Source organism: Thamnophis elegans, chromosome 1 (genome assembly GCF_009769535.1).
Source record: "Thamnophis elegans isolate rThaEle1 chromosome 1, rThaEle1.pri, whole genome shotgun sequence".
Lineage (NCBI taxonomy): Eukaryota > Metazoa > Chordata > Lepidosauria > Squamata > Colubridae > Thamnophis > Thamnophis elegans.
Window position 1 is genome coordinate 31,372,245 of NC_045541.1, and position 21,623 is coordinate 31,393,867.

Here is a 21,623-nt window from a genome sequence, read left to right on the forward strand (position 1 = left end):
TTCCTACTTAGGCAAACTTTTTGGATTCAGGCTACCTGGATGGAGTCTTTTTTCCTACAGAAAGCAATCTTTGCCACAAGAAGATCCTGATGCAGTGATTGTTGATTCATCAAAGCACAGCGACAACTCCATGGCCATGAAGCATTTTAAATATCCTACGAAAGAAAGCTGCAGCCCCTCTGAAGGAGATGACACCAAGGCACTCATTCAACCAAGGACGTGTTCGCCTCCAGTGAATATATCTGGGCCTCTAGATCATTCATCACCAAAACAGCAGTGGGATCGACTGTACCCGGATATGCTGCATTCCAGCGCAGCATTGACTCTTGCTCAATCAAAAGAGAGCATCAGTAGTATAAGGAGGGCATCTTCAGTGCACAACATAGAAGGATTTACCATCCATCCGAAGAACATGTTTAGAGATCGGCATGCTAGTGAAGGTATAGTATTGGGCAAGGGGAGGGTGATCAATATTCATGAATTATGTCAACTGAATGGCTGGGAATAAAATGGGATATGTGCATGCCATTTTTAATCCAACTAGGACAAGATCTTTTGAAGTCTCTTTATCTTTAAGAGTTAAGAGGAAATTCTAGCATGACATTAAGCCCTCTGTGGTTCATCATTTGTGACCCTATGCAAAGGGAAACTTATTTCCAAATCAATATGCTTCATATTGTGTTATAAGTCTCGGTGCATTAATTTGATAGTAAGTTCTAATAAAGGTTCTCTCATTATTTGGGTAGCTGTTTATTGTAAAGTGGTATTAATACAAGAATGGTTCTTGACTGTTATGGCCACTTTCATATTCAGAAGGTCTTCATCCAGAGCATCCAAGAATCCTTCCTCCAGAAAATGCTTCACTCACTCACTCACTCACTCACTCACTCACTCATTCATTTAATCAATGTAGGTACCACCTGTTTTCAGACTGACTTGGGGAAGGGGTTCATAGATGGTGACATAAATACCTAATAACACACCGAACAGAAGATGGATGCAGATATGCTCAACACATTAAAAAAAATATTATACTCCCATCACTGGCTCCAACCATCTTAGCCTAGAGCCTGAGAGCACGGCCAGGTCTTTAAGGTTTTCCAGAAAGCCACCAAGGGTAAACCAAATAGGAAACATGACTAGATGAGCTAATTCTACCTTATTGTAAGGCTACCTTAACAAATTTCCCACTTTAAGCTGCCTGATGAATGAGGGTGATCTTTCCCAAGTTTCTTCCTTTGACCATTAGTGGATTGGAGGATCCCCCCTCTCTTATCTGATTGTTTCATGGGTAGCATGTCTTCCTTTTGTCCATCAAGATTACTCTTACATTCCATGACAGGGTAGAAACCACCCAGATTTCATAGAGAATTGCATCCCAGAGAGCAGGTGCCATAAAGGTGTGATTCCTGAATCTGAAAGGTGACACTGCATTAACTGAAGGGACTACCATATTTTTCAGAGTATAAGACACACTTTTTTTCCTCAAAAAAGAGGCTGAAAATCTGGGTGCGTCTTATACATCGAATACAGCATTTTTTGCCTCCTGAAGCCCCGTCCCCTTCACCAAAATGGCCGTGCATACCCTTATGGAGGTTTCAGAGAGCTCCTGGGGGCTGGGGAGGGCAGAAATAAGCAAAAAACGGGCTTCCCCAGCCCCCAACAGCACTCTATAAGCCTCCATAAGGCTATGCATGCAATTTGTTTGACAAAAACAGGCTCATTTTTGCAAAAAATGGGCCTTTCTGGCTCATTTTTGCCCCACCCCCCAGGAGCACTCTGCAACCCCCCCCCCCGCAAGGCTATTCATGCCTTTTATTTGAAAAAAACAGGCCCGTTTTTGCGAAAAATGGGCTGTTTTGGGGAGGTTTGCATAGTGCAAAAACTTTTTTTTCCTTTTGGAAAGCTCTTTAATTGATTGATGAGAATTACATTGATCAAGTGCTGTGCCAGCAGGAACAAAGTCTTACGTGCTTCAGATTGTCAGCGATTTCCTTCTCCAGCACATGGATAAATACACCTGGAAACATCTACCTACCTACTCTTTCTCTCTCCCTCCCTACCTACTGTATTTCTTTCTCTCTCTCTCTCTCTCTCTCTCTCTCTCTCTCTCTCTCTCTCTCTCTCTCTCTCTCTCTCTCTCTCCCCCCTCTATCTACCTACCTACCTACACACTCTCTCTCCCTATCTATCTACTGTGTTTATCTATCTATCTATCTATCTATCTATCTATCTATCTATCTATCTATCTCTTTATCTATCTCTATCTCAATTTCTCTCTATCCCTTTATCTACCTATCTACCTACCTATTCTCTCTCTCTCTCCCTACGTACCTACTGTATTTCTCTCTCTTTCTCTCCTCTCTATCCCTCTATCTACCTACGTACTTTTTAAAATTTGCCTCTTCAAAACCTTGGTGTGTCTTATATTCCAGTGCGTCTTATACTCCAAAAGATACAGTAGTTGCCTGCCCAACCTGGCAGTCTGAATCAGCAACATGTATGCATATTGTTTCAAGAGAAAGATATTCCTTGCTTCACAAATAAAACCCTTGTTCATCTTCATGCAACTGATTGATTAGAATGCGTATTTGACTAATTGAGCAGTTGGTTGACTGCATTCTATTATTGATTAATCCAGGAAAATTGCATAATCAATTACAATTTCTTAAGTCAAATTAGCCTCCAAATTTAAAGAACAGCCCCTCCTGAGATAGATCACATCCATTTAAATGGCTGTTCCAGCTAATTTGAAAACACTTTTGAGCACTCTGGGAAATGTTGAAGAGCAGTTGAATGAGGACAACTTTTGGTTGTAAATTCTAAAAAGAGAAAATTAGTCTCCCGTTCACTACATTAGCTGATTCACCCAAATTTAATGTTGGCTCCCTCAAAATGTATTGGGGAACCAAGAAGGGGGGAAAATATCATCAGTTTGGAGTCTTTGGATACACAGTTTATTTCCCCCCTTTTGCTTTTCTTTATTCTGCTGAATAACAGACAATGGTCGCAATGTCAAAGGTAATGTAAATTTATCACCTCTATTGTTCGGTGCTTTTGAGAGACACATTATTTGGCATGCTATATAAACTGTACAAATGCATCATACTCATGCTAACCTTTATGAAGCTGGGCACATTATAGGAATTACTGTTCTTTTTGCTTGATGGATGCATCACAATTCTCTTTGCTCTCAATTGGGAGTGATGATAGATGGCTATTCAGAGGAAGCTGTGAAGGGATGCACAGTATGTTCTTTCAAAGCCATTGGCTTCACTTAGTCACAATGCAATCCTCTACTTGTCTATCCAAAGGAAACTTCCCATCCTTTCTCTGGGGCTTTTTCCTTGGTCACTGATTCGAGCAGCACATCCTGCCAAGCCCCTTTGATTTGAGTGGGAGAGTTGAGCATCTGCTTAATTCTCTCCCATCAAATCCCCCAGGAGGGCTTAAAAGTTTGAACTTTGGCTGGATTGTACTTATGTCAACTTGTTGAAGAAGGTAGACTGTGGATGCTGCCAATCCGACGCAGATACCATAACTTGACGTTTTCAAGATAATACCATGTTGTAAAAAAAGTATTACAAATTGAGCTTTGCATGATTGAAACTAGCCGCCCTTGATTCATTTTAAATCCAATTCAGTTTTATCATTCTGACACCAAGGCAATCAGTAAATAATCTGGACCCTTCACGTATTCCTCTTTTGTCTCCTTAAAACTAGTTTCGCGCTCCTGGATGGCAGGGGGTATGGTTTAAGCTTACTGTAGTCTTCAGGTGTGCTTGCATGAATTCCATTTGCAATTTCATGTGGAAAACATGCTTGTTCATATTGATTACATGCTAGTATTGGTCCTTTTCACTGGGACAACAATGTAAAGCAAAGTTAGCCAAATGGAGACATTCCTTTCTCTAGCTAAGTACAGTAGAATCCTTTTCACATATATATCTTTTCCCCGTAACAAACTTATAAATTTGTGTTTATAGCCTAAATTTAAGAGGAAGGCAGGATGAAGGAAGAGCTTTCATTTTTGCTCCTCTTCAATGTGTCATTGAATATACTTGATGAAATGTCTCCATCAAAGCTGCATGATGTGCATGAGCTAATGCCCACAAGTGACCCATTCCTAGGAAGTCTTCATTTGCTTCTTGTCTCCATCAGCGGTGGTTTTGATATTGTGTGGCACCATGTTGTAAGTGAACAAGTGTCTGTAAATGAACTTGCTGCTGGCTCAAAGTACTTAAGACTCTGTCTATTTCTCTATTTATCGTAACTATAGATCAGGGGTGTCAAACTCAAGGCCTTGTGGAGGGATCCGGGTGGGGTGCTTAGATCCAGCCCATGGGGCCACCCTGGAAACAGCAAAGGACCAGCCTGCAGTGCCTCTGCCAGAAAAAACGGAGCTCTGGTGGGCCAGTATGACCCTCCCATGCTCTGTTTTCCATGGCAGAGGGTTACAGGAGGCCATCGCAGCTGAAAATGGAGCTGGGAGACCATTTTTACTGGCAGAGCGCTCAGGCCACCAAAGGCACCCCCAATACAAGTGGTGTTGAGCTGGCCGTGCCCCCCATCTCCCCCCGAGATCAAACACACCCCTGATGCGGCCCTCAAAGAAATCGTATTTGACACCCCTGCTATAGATCCACATCAGTGTTCCATAATCTTTAAAGCCAATTTAAGATTCTCAGAGGGAAATGAACATATTTCTGGTAGAAGCCTATTCCATAGGAACAAGCTTTCCATAAAGAAATATTCTGTTTCTTGTGCCTGCCAGCCTAGTAGTTCTTGTGAATAAGCTCTTGAAAAGGGCCTCCAGAGCTGATCTTAGAAGCCTTAGAAGTTAACTTGCTTCAGCAAAGTAAGACTTAAATCTGCATGAATAATGAACATAAGAAAAGCAGGTATAGAGCAGAGCACTAACTCGTGCTGCTCTTCCATTTTTGAAATCACAGATGGAAAACAAGCAACAATGGCTCAAAAGACACCCAGGATTATCCAGGTTTTGGAGTAATTCAGGAGCACATGTGTCACTGAAATTAAGCAATCTTTTTTTCTCCCTAATTTGGACATTTAGCTATTCAGGAAGTATTTATGTATGGGATACAATTGTGGTCCATCTTTCTTCTATTGTCGCAACAACTCTCAGAAGCTGGCAGAAGGTAATATGCTCAAGGATCCTTTTTCAGCCTTAGAGCTGCCCTTCTGCCTGCCTGAAGGCACCAGGAGACAAGGCTGGCAATGTGACATCAGAGAAGGTGGGCCTAAAATTTTTGGATCCTTTTCAGTGGATTAGGAAAGGTAAATAAATAACATCTTATTTGCCCCTTCAGCACAGATATATGCACCTTAAACAGAAGCAACATACTATTTGGGGAAAGTTGCGTATTTTAGAATATAATGAAAAAAATCTGCTGTCCACAGAAAGAATCCAGAATCTAAAATCTTCAGGAATCCAAGAAACCAGATTTTTTTTTACTTGCACTCCTTCAGCATATGCTATTTACAAGTACACTGCCTTTGAATCTGGAATTCTCATACAATAATAACTATAGATTTCTTCTAAATTCATAATTTAAAAAGTTCATGGGCTCCAGACTTTAAAAGCCCATCGTTCTCAATCTAGCGTGAAATAAAGCTTTCAGGGCTAAGAGTGTCTAGATTAAATCCAAGATATTACTCCACTAATGGATTTCTGCTTCCACTTGTGTTCACTCAACCAGCTCAGACATCTGTAAACTCTGAAGAAATAGATTCCCGCTTTCTCTATAATTTCTCTCTTTTTAAAATTTCCTCTAGCAATAGCAATAGCAGTAGTTGAAGGACCCTACAAAGACTGGGTAACAGAATCATTTACAGCAGTAGAAAGCATGAGAAGTCCTGATTCAAGAATGGTGTGTGCAATGGACACACACACACACAGGACGCACACACACACACACACACCCCTACCTCCCACTGAATTATTTACTACTTCCAGGCACTACCCTGTTTCCCTGAAAATAAGACCTCCCCGGGATAATAAGCCCAATCAGGCTTTTGAGCGCATGGGCTAAAATAAGCCCTTCCTGAAAATATTGCAATACAGCAGCAACCATGAGATGACCACGCTCGCCGCCTCCTGCACCTCAAAAATAATAAGACCTCCCCGAAAATAAGCCCAAGGACTTATTTCAGGGGTCAAAAGAAAATAAGACCCTCACTTATTTTCAGGGAAACATGGTATATTCTGCCCTTCTTCCACAATTGAAGTGTTGGCAGATTCTAAGCTAGACAGTTATCAAGTCTGGTTGAAAAACAAAAATAACAATAAAGGTAATTTACTTTTTTAGTTATCTGGAAAGTGGCTCAAGACATTATATCAGCTGATACCTTCTTTTTCTTCTAGGTCCTTTTAACCATATCAAGTCAAGTCTGTTAGGATCGACATCTGATTCAAACCTCAACAAATACAGCACCATCAATAAGATTCCCCAGCTCACTCTAAACTTTTCTGATATCAAAAATGAAAAAAAGGCATCATCACCTCCATCATCAGAGAAAACAATTATTGCACCCAAAGTGAAAGAAAGAACACACAATGTCACTGAAAAGGTTACCCAGGTGAGAGATTTTTCATATGTAATTGTGCCTCTTCTCTAATTTCTGTGAATGCTCCAATCCTTCTCTTCATGTCTGCATGCTTTTGTTAGACTTGTGCAATTTGATTCTTCTGGATGAAATAGAATGACCACAATTCTTCTAGCAACATACACAGAGGAAAATTAATGTAGATTACACCTATAATTATTCAGAGAAAGGGCTCTCTGAGGGAAAGTGCATTATGTTATTGTAAGTGAATTCTGTGGAAGATCACAGACTTATCTGTTTAACTCGGTTATATCTTTTTTTTCTTCATGTTTTAAAAAGTTTTTATTTAACATAAAACGTTCCATTCTCATATGAACAGTGTGTTGTCTGAGTACAATTAATTTTTAGAAATAGCAATTATAACAATAATATTCATACCCGTATATACTCGAGTATAGGCCGACCCGAATATAAGCCGAGGCACCTAATTTTACCACAAAAAAACTGGAAAAGTTATTGACTCGAGTATAAGCCTAGGGTGGGAAATGCAGCAGCTACCGATAAATTTCAAAAATAAAAATAGATACCAATAATGCCATTGCCCATTGAATAACATATACAGCCTGCCTGTGCCCATTAAATATACAGTAGCCATTGTAAAAATTTGCTCTGCATAACAAATTATTATCACACAATACTGGTGTATTCAATGAAATACTTCACTCACCTCATGATGCTGATGTCCCGCTGTGATGATGATGTCCCGCCTCCTATGACACACGGCACAGTGATTCCTATCATTGGATCACTGTACCAGAGGAGGTGGGACATCGCTATGTGGCTGCTTGCCATAACAAGGAGGAGGTGGGACATCGTTGCAGAGCGGCAGGAGGGGGAGGAAGGGGAATCGTAAGATAGCCCTGCATTACATTAGAACGTGAGGAGGGGGGATGGTGCGGTGCACGCTGCGTGGCAAACTGACACAGAGGGAGGGGAAACTCAGGGGCGCTGGGCCATTCACGAGCGTCACCCAGCAGCATGGCCCCGCCCCTTTTTCTCCTCCATTTCGGGCAATTTTTTCACTGACTCGAGTATAAGCCGAGGCGGCTTTTTTCAGCTCAAAAAGTGGGCTGAAAAACTAGGCTTATACTTGAGTATATACAGTAACTTTCATATTAATCACTTAATAATATTTGTTTATCTATTTCAATAAACCTTCCATATATAATTAATCATTCTCTTATGCTTCTACATTTCTAGATTCTGTTTCTACTAGTTAGCCATTGATAAAATAAATCAGGTATATCTGATATAGTAGTACAGATACTATTCTATGATGGCCTTGATTCATTCTATTTACCTACCTGACTGTGAATAATATACAGAAGTCAAATTAACGAGTGAAATTTAGCACTTTCTTCCAGTCCAAATATCCAAGTTGTCATATGTTACATAGACTATAAGAAGTATATGCACATCACATTACAAGAGTCGGACTATTTAAGAAAGACAAATGTCAGCGTTCCAAATATCATCCAGAATTAAATCAGAATTCAAGGCATAGCTTTCATCAAAGTTCTAATTTAAAAAGAGAGACATGTTGGTACAAACTTTGGAAACCCGAATCTGAAAGCTTCCTGGGTTTCCACCCAGTTGAAAGTTCAAGATCTTGCCCCCATACCCACAAGTTCATCACATGGTCCAATGTTCCTCTGCCACACTGGCATTTCCACCCATTTAGTTCCGGTCAGGTACAGAGGTGCGGAGACAAAAGATGACCTTGGGCTTCTGGAAAGGAATGTCTTATTATACAACAACGCATTCTGCTCCTGACTATTCCCCCTCCCTATTCCCCACTAATGAAACAGCATAGAAAAAATAATAGAAAGTGTGGCAGGCCAAAGATCCTAAAAGGAATATGACTGCAGGCCTGACAACAAAATCAAGACATGAAGTTCAGGCTGGTGACTTGAGCACTGATTCCAGTACACCATCAGGGAGATCTTACTATACTTATATTTCTTGTAGATTCAATTTCCAGGCAAGTCACATGGTCATAACTATTTCCTAGTTGTTAAAGTTGGTCAGTCAAGTAAACAGATCTTTCTGCTTTTCTACTCTAATTCCTGTGTCACTTAGTACAATATGGCTCCTTCATATGGAGCCTCGGTGGCACAGTGGTTAGAGTGCAGTGGTTAGAGTGCAGTACTGCGCAGTGGTTAGAGTGCAGTACTTCTGCTGACTATTGGCTGCCTGCAATTTGGCAGTCAAAACCATGTTGACTCATCCTTCCATCCTTCCGAGGTCAGTAAAATGAGGACCCAAATTGTTGAGGACAATATGCTGACTCTGTAAACTGCTTAGAGAGGACTGTAAAGCATTGTAAAGTGGTCTATAAGTCTAAGTGCTATTGCTAATGATTCTTCCGAGTACTGGTCTGAACTTGTTTCTGTAGGAGTTATGGCTACAGATGCTCTGCTTCTATTATTATTTGGGGGGGGGGCAAGGGGTTGGTTGATTCCTCTCTTCTGTCTCAGATGCTATCTCAGAGGTAGGCACACTATCTGCTATGGATGCTGTGTTTTTAACTCTTCTTTCTCATTCTCTTCCTCATCCTCAATAAAAGCTTTGGTTTATTATTTTAATATCCTTCAGACGTGCCTACCGTAAAACTGAAATTCAGAGATGCTACTGTGATATTTTTCACTCTGAATTATTCATCTCTGGGTTTCCCCCTTTGATAAATAGCGTCTCTAAAATCCTCCGATATCTTTGCTTAGTAAGGTTTTTATAAGAGCTTTAAAAGATAAAAGCCTTTTATTGTTCCTACATCATTTTGTGAGCATCATCATCTAAAAAGCAATGTGTGTGCGTTGAGTCTGATAAATTTAAATGAACAAACATAGCAGAAGAAATTATCTCTTTTATGGATCATAGCATAGTCTTAGATCTCAGAAGACACTCAGAGGAGAATGTTCCTAAGTTAAGTGATTATTTTGACCAATTCAAGTCCATTTTAAGAAAAGCGGCCTTGAAGTTGTTCAGCAGTTGTGAATATCCGAGCAGCAGACTAAGCAAACCATGAGCTTAGCTGGCCAGTCTTTTGTCTCGTACTTTAGTTTTAATAGATCTCAGATTCTGATCATTTTTATAGGTTATTAGCCTTTTATAGAGCTATAGGCTTAGTCATTTGGGTTAGTTTATCGATTTTATTTTCATATTTTATTTATGTTTGTCTGCTTGATTGTAGTTTATTATACAATATATGGTATGCTAGTCTTTGAAGTTTCCTCCTCTCGGTTTTTCTTCTCCAGTATAATAGACTGCATTTCTATTGAAATTATACTAATATTTTCTGGTTGTTCAGCTCTCTTTTCCATTATTACAGTTCAGGTTTTTGTTCTTTTTGCCAACGTGTGAGTATTAGGGCTTGGCAGATCTTCAAAGGGTCTCTTTATTTGTTGGAGCTTCAATTGAAGGAACCTTTCAAAGGTCCTTTAAATTTTCAGCAGCAAAATTGAAAGGTGCTTTACATTTTCCACAAGGAAGAAATGGGGTGAGGCTAACTTTTGCTGAAAGATTTCTATTACCATGGATATCAAACCCACAGGCCAGATATGTCACACACTGGCCATGTCCATGCCAGGTTTAGCAAGGGGGGGGGGAGTTGTGGTACATCACGTGACGACACCCCTGTTATGTGCAATGGCGATCGTCCCATTGCTATTATGTTTAGAAGCTAGTTAGTGAGCTTGCTTAAGAGTCTGATTTTTTTTCCTCTCTCTTTTTCTTATTCTACTGCTTTTCTTCTTTTATGGAGGCTCCATTGGCAAATGATTGTACAACCATTGTTCTACAAGAGTCTAATTCGGAACAGGAACACATATGATTTACACATGTGCACAAATATTCTACTCCATTAATGGTTCTCCAGTCACGTTATAATATTATTGCTAAATTTCTCTTCAGTTTCAAGAAATACATTAAGATTAAGATTAAGATTTAAGATTTAATTTATTTGTATGCCGCCCTTCTCCGGGAGGGACGCAGGGCAGCGAACAACTCAAAAGGGGAAAGGGGATACAAACACAATACATATAATTAAAATACACAAGAGTCATACAGCCATACAAGTCGAGAGGGGAGGGGAACTCATCAACCCCAGGCCTGCCGGCACAGCCAGGTTTTGACGGCTTTCCGGAAGGCCTGGAGAGGGGTGAGGGTCCGAATCTCCGCGGGGAGTTCATTCCAAAGGGCCGGAGCTGCAACAGAGAAGGCCCTCCCCCGTGTGGTAGCCAGATGGCATTGGCTGGTAGACGGAACACGGAGGAGGCCGACCCTGTGCGATCTAACAGGTCTGTGGGAGGTAATTGGCAGAAGGCGGTCTCTCAAGTACCTACCTAGTTCAACAACCTATCAGAAAGCAAGAAAAAAGAGACTTTTCCCCTCAAACAAAATAGCTAGTATTTCTATTCATGTAGATGTGTGTATATTAGTATAACTGTACTTTATCTGATAGCTGTTTTTATAAATCTGGGTCAACATATTAAATTGTGTTTAACAAGGAAATTATTTTAGTATTTTCAAATCCTTGTGCAACTTACAATAGCGTAAGTCCAGCTCCATTCTGTTTTCTGAAGGCGTTAAAGATAATTTAATGCCACAAGATGTCATTTATATTTATTAGTGACTCTATATTAGGGAGAAATATACAAAATAAAATTGCATATTTTAAAAATTAATAGGCATAACGTTTACACTTTTATACACATTTACATAGAGTTCCAGGTACAATCTGTAGTTTAACATGCCAGGAACTCTACAGCTCTCTGCATTCAAAATTAAATTTGAAGTGTTTGCCAGGGGGGGTCAAGAACTCTTTACAGAATGCTTCCAATGAATGTTGACATTTCTTTGTATTTCTGTTCTCTTAATGGTTTAATAAACTCCTGAACAATTTGCAGGAATAGCTTTTACAAGTTCACCATTTTTAATGAGAAGAAAATCAATTCTCTGTATTTCCTTCCCATTATAATTTCTTATCTATCATTTCCTAAACATAAACATCTGACCCCCTTACACATACATAAAAACAGAGAGATCAGTTTGCATGGAACTTTACAAAGCATAAAAAAGTAGTTTCATGCTCTGAAAATTACCTTATTTTCCTGATTAGCAGATCCCCTTGAAACTATGATCGAGATGAAAGGGTTTTGTTTTTTTTTGCTTTTCATTTATTTTCATTTTGCCATTTCCTTGAATGTTCCTTTTGTGTACATCTTCATTTATAGTAAAGGTTGCTTTATTCAGATCTAGGTTTGCATAGCTTTTAGCATGCCACTCAAAAGTAGACACACTTAGGAGGACAAAGAAAAGAACAAAGCCAGGATCAAAAATAAATTTAATCTTGAATTTTAGTAAATCCCATGACTGTGTAAACCTCATGCATTTAATTAGGTCCATTTTCTTTTACAGAAGAATAAATGTATTAATTTAATTGGTCTTACATTAATCTCAGGCTGTTGTAGAACACATCTTCAAAGAACACCTGCACGTATTACAAGTCTGCTGAAAAACACCAAGTCTTTCCTCCAGATTTCTTCAGATCTTCTCTTTGTCCTCCTCATTCCTAATATAAGGTATAAAAACAGGCCAAGAGAACATAGAAATAAATGTGGAAGTTGAATTTCAAACATATTGATTTCTTGAGAACCATAACTATGGTTCTATTACTACTATAGAAGGTCTTGGATGTGAATTATGAGAGACAAAGCATATTGAGTCTGAATCCCAGCAAAATAGAGTGGCAGTTAATTCTGGTTCCATGGATATTCCATCTGCAGCTAGAGGTATTGAGGATATGCTTGTCTCCCTTACCTGATTGTGTGCCATCATGTCCATCTCAGCTCTTTGCAACCACATAGGCAGACTTTTTCCAGTTTGATCTTGGCTAACTTGGCCTTTCAGATTTCCCAGTGATATCAGTAAAGTAATCTTCCTCACCCAGCATCTTCCTATATCATTGCTGGCCTGATAGCTTTAGCTGGGATGACCTTTACATTTTGGGTGGATCTTCTGGAAGTACTGTAGATACTAGATACTCTTGGCAAATATTCCCATGGTTCTTCCCTAATTCTACTCAGGAACACATTCACTATTACCACGACCAGGATGAAGCAACATAGCAGGATCTGAGTAGAGCTCCTTTCTATTTGTAGAGTATAATAAACACCTCTATTTTAATTTACAAAGTGTTACCTGTGAAGATGCCTCAGAAGCTGCAGCTGCTTGCTTCTTGACCAGAGTTTAGCAGAATCACACAAATTTTGTGGAATCTATAATGGTTGCTGTTGAATACTAGCGCGGGAAATACAAGCGCGGGGATAAAGGACTCCCTTTCTGATTGGTTCCCGGGCGAAGCCGGTTCAATCCTCGCCCCGATTGGTCGAGCTAATTCGACGCCCCATTGGCTCCTCATTCAAACCCGGGGGTATAAATGTTTGGCGCGAAACACGCCACGTTGAATCGTAGTCACTCTGTTCTCAATAAAGGTTGCTGTTGCATACCCGCTTGTCGCGTCCCCTTCCCTTCGCTCCAAGATGCAAAACTGGCGACGAAGGTGGGATACCGATTCCCGCGACCACGGAGTAGAACAAGCCAGCTGCCACCGCGCCTGAATCAGCACGAACGTTACCTCAGGCTGAGAACTCCGGCAGCGAACGCAAAATTTTCTCCGCCCTCTTCCTCCCCCTCTCTGGCTCCACACCACGATGGCATCAGCGCTTCCTCCCTTCGCGCCATTCGGATCCGCCGGAGAATCATGGGACGGCTTCATGGAGCGTTTCGAGTGCTACTTAATCGCATCGAGGAATCAGGCACAGACCGACAAGGAGAAATGCAGTTTCTTCTTGTCCTGCTGTGAGCCTTCCATGTTCGCCTCTGCGAGAGCCCTGGCCGCCCTGAGGCCAGCCTACAAACTCGGGTGGGACGAGCTGATGTCCAGGCTGAGGAACCACTACGCTCCCTCACCCTCTCTGATCGCACGCCGCTTCACCTTCCGCCGCCGAGTGCAGAAGCCCAACGAATCCATCAGCCAGTTTCTAGAGGCTTTGCGCACCGTGGCCGCCCAGTGCGATTTTGCAGACCTGGAGGAGAACCTCGTAGAGCAGTTTGTATGCGGGGTCCGCGACGCGCATTTGCGCAGCCGAATGCTCCGGAACCACAAAATCACCTTGGTGCAAGCCGTGGAGACCGCGCGAGCAGCGGAGCTCTCCGAACAATCCACAGCCGACATCGAACGCCTCCAGCTGAAACCCCCCGCGCAAACCGCCGCGGGGCCTTCCACCCAGACGAACCTCGTCGACGACCTCTCTCCTGCTGAAGACGAGGAGGAGGAAACCGTCGGACAAATGAGGACGCAGCCGAAGCGGAGGCCACACCAGCAACCACCGACGCCAGCTCAGCCAGCCTCAAACGCACCTTGCCGCGGATGCGGCGGCCGCCACAGCCGCACATCCTGCCCGTTCCGTTCTGCCGTCTGCCGCCGCTGCCGAGGAGAAGGACACCTCGCCAGGGTCTGCCGGGCTCTCGTGCCAGCCCCATCGTTCATGCAGCCCAGCGACCAGCGCCAGGCACCGCAACGCCGCCAACAGCCACGTCCTGCGAGGCGAGCTGAGGACTGCCACTCAATCTACCAGCCCTCCAGCGCCGACTGCGTGGTCTACCAGGCTTCCCACGTTCCCGCCGGCGATCGCAAAATCAGCACCGCCGTCCGTCTCGAAGGTCAGCTTTGTCGAATGGAGGTGGACTCCGGGTCTTCCCGTTCTCTCCTATCTTGGGCCCTGTTTTCCCGCCTTTGTCCCGGGGTTCCCCAGAGCAAATTGCGCCCCGTCGGGGTCTCCCTCCTAGACTACCAGGGGAAGGGGATTCCCACGGCAGGAATATTCCACATCCGAGTGGAATACGGAGACTTTAAGGGGAAACTCCCAGTTCTAATCGTCAGGAACGATCTGCCCGCTCTCCTTGGGTTGGATTGGTTTCCCGCCTTGGGCCTCACCATAGAGGGGGTGCACAGGGTAGTTCCCCTCACCGTAGATAGCGTTCTAGACGAGTTCGCAGATGTGTTCGATGGGAAATTGGGCTGTTATAAGGGCACCCCCATTTCCCTCTGCCTCGATCCCCAGGTCGCTCCCATTAGGCTGAAGGCACGCAGGGTCCCCTTCGCATTGAGAGCAAAGGTAGACGCTGAACTTGATAAGCTTATAGAGCAGGGGGTAATCGAGCCCGTAGATCACGCCCGTTGGGAAACCCCCATAGTCCTCCCGGTCAAACCCGACGGATCGGTGAGAATATGTGCCGACTATAAGTCGACCATCAATTTGGCCCTGCAGGCAAATCCATATCCGGTCCCCGTAGTGCAACACCTACTCCACTCCTTAGGGCAAGGCCGCATTTTCGCCAAGCTAGATATGGCACAGGCCTACCAGCAGCTTCCCGTAGACGACGATGCGGCTACAGCCCAGACCATCGTCACCCACCGCGGGGCCTTCCGTTGCCGCCGCCTCCAGTTCGGCGTTTCGGTTGCCCCGGGGATTTTTCAGAGCCTCATGGAGCGGTTGCTCCACGGGCTCCCAGGCGTCGTTCCCTACTTCGACGACGTCCTGGTCGCAGCCCCCAGCCACTCGGAACTCCTGAAAATACTGCGGGAGGTCCTCACACGTTTTAGGGAGGCAGGACTGAAACTAAAGCGCAGCAAATGCGAAATTGCTGTTCCCAAAGTAGAATTCTTGGGTTTCCTCATTGATGCCCAAGGCATCCACCCCACTCCTTCCAAAGTTGCCGCCATCAAAAACGCACCTGCACCCACCTCTAGGGCGGAATTGCAGGCGTTCCTGGGGCTTTTAAATTTCTACGCCCCGTTTATTCCCCACAAGGCGTCGCTAGCTGAGCCGCTACACCGACTGCTTGACCGGTCAGCGGCCTGGCAATGGGGTAGCCGTGAAGCGCACGCGTTCGCGGCTATAAAAGACATTTTGACCTCGTCGGCAGTCCTAATTCAATATAGCGACAGGATGCCCCTAGTTCTGACTTGCGACGCCTCTCCCTATGGCATAGGGGCGGTCCTGAGCCATGCCCTCCCGAACGGCTCAGAGGCCCCCATAGCCTTTTATTCCCGGACACTCTCCTCCACGGAGCGGAACTACAGCCAAATCGATAAAGAAGCCCTGGCTGCAGTGTCCGGCATTAAGCGATTCCATGACTACCTCTATGGTAGGAATTTCACCCTTGTCACGGATCACAAGCCACTCCTGGGGCTACTGGCAGGCGACAAGCCAACCCCCCCCCCATTTTGTCTCCCCGCATGACACGCTGGACGGAGTTCCTAACGGCGTATTCGTATACGCTGTTATACCGTCCGGGTAAGCAGCTAGGGCACGCAGATGCCCTGAGCCGTTGCCCCTTGCCAGAGACGGACACAGCCCACGTGCCCGCTCTCTCTATTTTGTCCATCGCCGAATCCGACCTCCCCGTCTCAGCCGCGGACGTCGCAGCTTGCACAAAGGCCGACCCCGTCCTATCCCAAGTAGCTTCATGGGTCTTGAGGGGTTGGCCCACGGAAAAGGTAGCGGAAGGATTCCGACCATTTAAAGCACGACAAGCAGAACTCGCCCTACACGGGGGTTGTCTTGTCTGGGGGGACAGAGTAGTGATCCCCACAGCCCTGCGGGCACGAATCCTGCCCGCACTCCACAAAAACCACCCAGGCATAGCGCGAATGAAAGCCTTAGCCCGTAGCTATGTGTGGTGGCCCTTGCTAGATTCAGAAATTGCAGACTACGTAGGCCGCTGCAGGATCTGCCAAAACTCTAGGCCGAATTCCCCCACAGCCCCCCCCCGGGAGTGGGAAATCCCTAGAGGCCCATGGTCCCGTTTACACATTGACTTCGCCGGCCCCTTCCACGGCCGAAACTTCATGATAGTAGTCGATGCTTACTCCAAGTGGGTGGAGCTGGTAATCATGACCTCCACCACAGCAGAGAGTACAGTGAGGGCCCTTCGTAAGATGTTCGCCACCCATGGGTTACCGGATGTGATAGTCTCAGATAATGGGCCCCAGTTTACCTCCACCACGTTCCAAGAATTCCTGGCCGAACAAGGAATCAGACACGCAGCCACAGCCCCTTATCACCCAGCTAGTAACGGCCGGGCGGAGCGCGCAGTTCGCTCAGCCAAAGAAGCCTTGGGCCGCATGGACCAGGGCGACTGGCAAGAAAGAGTGGCAGCTTACCTCTTGAGCCAGCACTCCATACCCTGCCCAACGACTAATAAAAGTCCCGCGGAGCTCTTGATGGGTAGGAGATTGCGTACCTCCCTAGACAGGCTCCATCCACTTTACGCAGGGGATCTGCCGAGCAACCTGGGGGCCCTCCCTTCCCACGCGTTTAAGTTAGGGGATCCTGTATGGGCCCGCTCCTTTTCCGGGGATCCACGGTGGGTTCCCGCAACCATCACAGCTCTGACCGGCCCCTGTTCCTTCAGGGTCGGTCTGGCCGACGGAACACAATGGAGGCGCCACGTGGACCAATTAAGGCGACGCCTCCCCACGGAAACAGACGGCCCGAGCCCCTCAGACACCCACTCTCAGCACGAGCCACCCTCGATGACCTTCCCCCCAACGGACCGCCTCCACCCGGGGAACGGGGGACCAGCCGATACGAACCTTTCGGACAGACGCGCCTCACCCGGCTACTCCCTTCCTCGAAGCCCTTATCGAGACTCGGAACCTACACCCCAACCAGACTGCGCGGGGCCGCTGTCGGACACTCCTGTTGCCACGGAGACGCCACCCCGAACAAATGGACATTGGGCACGGGGCTGGGGGCCAGCGCCATCTCACGAGGCCGCATCGCAGATTCACCGCCCCGCCACAGACACACCTCCGCCGGCGCCCCCCCCCCGACGACAACCGCCGGGGAGCTACGAAGGTCGGGACGAGAGCGTCGCCGTCCCACCTATTTACAAGACTATGTTTGCCCTTCCTAAGGGAACTCTTTGACTAGGGGGGGGAGGGGTGTTGAATACTAGCGCGGGAAATACAAGCGCGGGGATAAAGGACTCCCTTTCTGATTGGTTCCCGGGCGAAGCCGGTTCAATCCTCGCCCCGATTGGTCGAGCTAATTCGACGCCCCATTGGCTCCTCATTCAAACCCGGGGGTATAAATGTTTGGCGCGAAACACGCCACGTTGAATCGTAGTCACTCTGTTCTCAATAAAGGTTGCTGTTGCATACCCGCTTGTCGCGTCCCCTTCCCTTCGCTCCAAGATGCAAAAGTTGCCAATAGCCTACCGGGCCTAGTACACGTTGTGGTAACCTATAAAGCCTTATACAGCAGGGGGGGGGGGAGGTGTTACTTTTGGGGCATTTTCTCCAGATAAAATCTGCCCTACCCAGCCTAGCAGGGAAGGTACTATGTCTATCCCTTCCCTTGTAGGGAGTTGGAGGCTGATATTCTTAAAGCAGTCTCTTATCTCTGAAATATGCAACGTGTGATGAATTTGATGCCTCTTCTTTATTCTTCTGGAAACTAGTGAACATAGCTTTGTTCCTAAGAACATTCAGACAGTAAAATTTGAATTAGGATGGCACTGGCTTTTACTTTAAACTTCAGTTGCTTTTATGGATGGTTTTAGCTCTCTGTATTGTAAGCTGCTTATAATAATTAATAAAGCAAAGCAAGGAAGCTTGCTCTGCCCCATTGCATTTAACATTAAATACCAGTTGTTCTATTTTGTGGCATAAAACTAGCCATGGTGACTGGATTAAAACTGCACAAAGACTAGTTCTGGTAACAAGAAGATGGGATAATTTACATAAGAAATACATGGATTTGAAATCTCAAGGCAGCTTCCAGTTTATTATGATGATTAAGAAACTGGAAATATTGGTCTCGCCCGGATCATGCAAGATAACAATTTAAATTAGCAGTATGATATACAGATGCTTTGTGAAGTTAATTTTCTCATATTACCTTTACATGAATTTCTCACTAGATGTCTTTTTAATGAATATGGGAGCTACTGCAAGTTTCAAGAAGAGCAGTGCCCTATTGAAATGGGCACTGTGAAATTCAATGCAGCTATATTTTTCCTCTTACATGATGGTTGTGGTAGCATCAGATAGAGAGGGGGGAACATTTCTACTTTAAAAGTTATCTCAGAGCATTACATCCGAAATCAGGGGATTTTATGCCTGCCTGCTCTGTGTCCTTGGCAGGATTTTCCATAGTTCATCCAGAGGTCCCTGGTTTGTGGGTTTTCACTATCCTGTTGAGACTAAGCAGAGATGCACTACCATAATGATTCAAGAAAATGGCAGTTGGGTGAGCAGAAGTCACTTTCGGTTTACTGAAAAGAAGGATTTCTCCCTTGAAGCAGAGGTTCTAGCAGGGGTTCTCTCCAGGGGTGGGTTCCTACCAGTTTGGACCAGTTCGGCTAAATAGGTAGTAACTTGGTGGCCTGGGTCGCTGGAACCAGCAGCGACCCAGGCCTGCCATGCCCCCGAGTTCTCTCTAGGGCATGTCAGAATTGGTTTTCTCAGTGGCGCTGTAGGTGCTGCCATCTTGTTTTTGGCTTCTGTACTGCGCATGCGCGCAGCACGTCCCTGAGTGAATTGGCAATAGCAGCAGCCGGAATTCACCCCTATTTGTCTCTAAGGCAGGGGTGTCAAACTCACGTCGTCATGGCGGCATCACATCACATATCGGGACTTCCCCCCCTTTGCTAAACTGGGCATGGGCATGGCCAACGCATGAAGCATCTGGCCCGTGGGCTGCAGGTTTGACAGCTCTGCTCCAAGGCAAAAGCCTTCTTAGAAATTACATTTTGCATTCTGTCCCAACAGTTTCCCTAGCCACTTTTCTTTTGAGAAGTTCAAGGAAAAAATAGTTTTGGATGGTCTCAGGTCACTCCATTCAGACCAGGTCAGCTTCATGAAGTTAGCCCAAACTCAGATAGTCCAACTACAGAAAATAATTGCTAAATCTGCCTTGACTAGATTGATTGAGCAAGCAACTAAAACTTGTTCACATGTAAGGATGCAGTAGAGGCAGGACTCATATCAAATTTTCGTCCTTCCTTCCTTTTTTTAGCTTATTGTTACTGATCAGAATGAAAAATGAGAGTATCTTAAGAATAGCTTGGAACATTTCATGATTCCTCAAACCCAACAAGAATTTCTCAGAACCAGGAGAGTGTAATCAGTGCTTTTCAAAAGGTTCAAAACTTCGAATCAAGTGAAAAAAAATCCCTCATCTATAAAAAGCTATTAAATAGGGGAAATCTTCATGTCAACCTAATTCTTCACTGTAGTCTCAGACACAGAACTGGGATAGGATCCAGGGGTGAAATTCAGCAGGTTCTGACAGATTCTAGAGAACCAGTAGCAGAAATTTTGAGTAGTTCGGATAACCAGCAAATGCCACCACTGCCTGGCCCCAGTGTGGGGAGGGAATGAAGATTTTGCAGTATCCTTCCCCTGTCATGCCCACCAAGCCACGCCCATAAAACCACTAGTAAAAAAAATTGAATTTCACCACTGGTAGGATCTGTTTTGTAGCAGTGGTGTAGGCAGAAGCTAATCGGAAGGACAGAAACTTTCTCTGTTTGCAATGCAAACAGAAGGGAAGACTATTTCTGTCTGTGGCCTTTCATTGACTTGACCAATTCTTCTCTGTTTCAATAAATGAAAAGGGCAGAGTAATTACTATAAACCTTCTAATTGCTGAAGAAAAGCTTACATTTCAATTTCTGTGTAAGAGGATTCTCCTCTAAGGAGGAGACACAGCATTATTAGCTTTTTAAAAGGGGTTGTTGGATGCTGGCTTAAATATATGGTTTGAAGCATTTTGCCAGTTTTTCCACACAATGGCAATGTTCTTTTTCACATGAATTTATATTGAGTCTAATTTCACTGTACTGGCATCATCAAGGCAGAAAACCATTTTTTAAAAAAATTAAAGACATGATATTCATACTGTGAATTGGTTTATACAATACAGTACAATAGCAGAGTTGGAAGGAACCTTGGAGGTCTTCTAGTCCAACCCCCTGCCTAGGCAGGAAACCCTATACCGTTTCAGACAAATGGCTATCCAACATCATCTTAAAGATTTCCAGTGTTGGGGCATTCATAACTTCTGGAGGCAAGCTGTTCCACTGATTAATTGTTCTAACTGTCACGAAATTTCTCATCAGTTCTAAATTGCTTCTCTCCTTGATTAGTTTCCACCCATTGCTTCTTATCCTATCCTCAGGTGCTTTGGAGAATAGTTTGACTCCCTCTTCTTTGTGGCAACCCCGGAGATATTGGAACACTGCTATCATGTCTCTCCTAGGTTAGCATTTAGTCTTGGTATTTCTTTGGAACAAAGCAAGGAAAGACATGGTTAACTGAGCGAGCATAGGGTTATGGCTTGGAAGAAAAATATATTAATTATTTGACCATGATCATGGTTTTTTACAATCATAGGAAAATCTGAAATGATGCCAAAATTAAGGGTTTTCTCCCGCCCCCCCAATAACCACAGAAACAAGTTTGATTCCACTGGGTCACAACAGCACTGGAAACTTAACCCTTTACCCTCTGCCATGCGCAGTGGATGGATTCAAATAATTTAACAACCGATTCTATGCCCTAATGATTTTGTCCAACAACCAGTTCACCAAACTGCTCAGAAACTTAACAGCTGGTTCTCCTGAAGTGGTGCAAACTGGCTGAGCCTCACCACTGGCCATGCTCCTAATTTACCTCATTTCAGATTCATGCATTCATTTTGAATTCAGTGGAGATGACCAACCTACACAAATGCAAGATGGTTTTGATATCTGAATTGGCGCTTTGATCTGGTCCTGATTCTCCTAACAAAATCATGAACAGCCTTTGGCATCCTCTTTTTCTAAACTAGGTAGACATTTCATGTCTTATTCTCGGGAGCATTGCAACTTCTCTATGGGTACAATATTAATCATTTCCAGATATCCAAGTAATATGTAGTGTT

General features: G+C 44.5%; 1 protein-coding gene across 1 annotated transcript in view; it reads left to right on the top strand.

Annotated features, from left to right (window-relative positions):
* KCNH7 (potassium voltage-gated channel subfamily H member 7) overlaps positions 1 to 21,623 on the top strand; it is a 355,108-nt gene that overhangs the window by 212,068 nt on the left and 121,417 nt on the right. Inside the window, exons 4-6 of the mRNA XM_032225757.1 lie at positions 12 to 440; positions 3,001 to 3,021; positions 6,386 to 6,600. Of these exons, the coding sequence (XP_032081648.1) occupies positions 12 to 440; positions 3,001 to 3,021; positions 6,386 to 6,600 (665 nt within the window). The remainder of the gene's footprint in view (positions 1 to 11; positions 441 to 3,000; positions 3,022 to 6,385; positions 6,601 to 21,623) is intronic.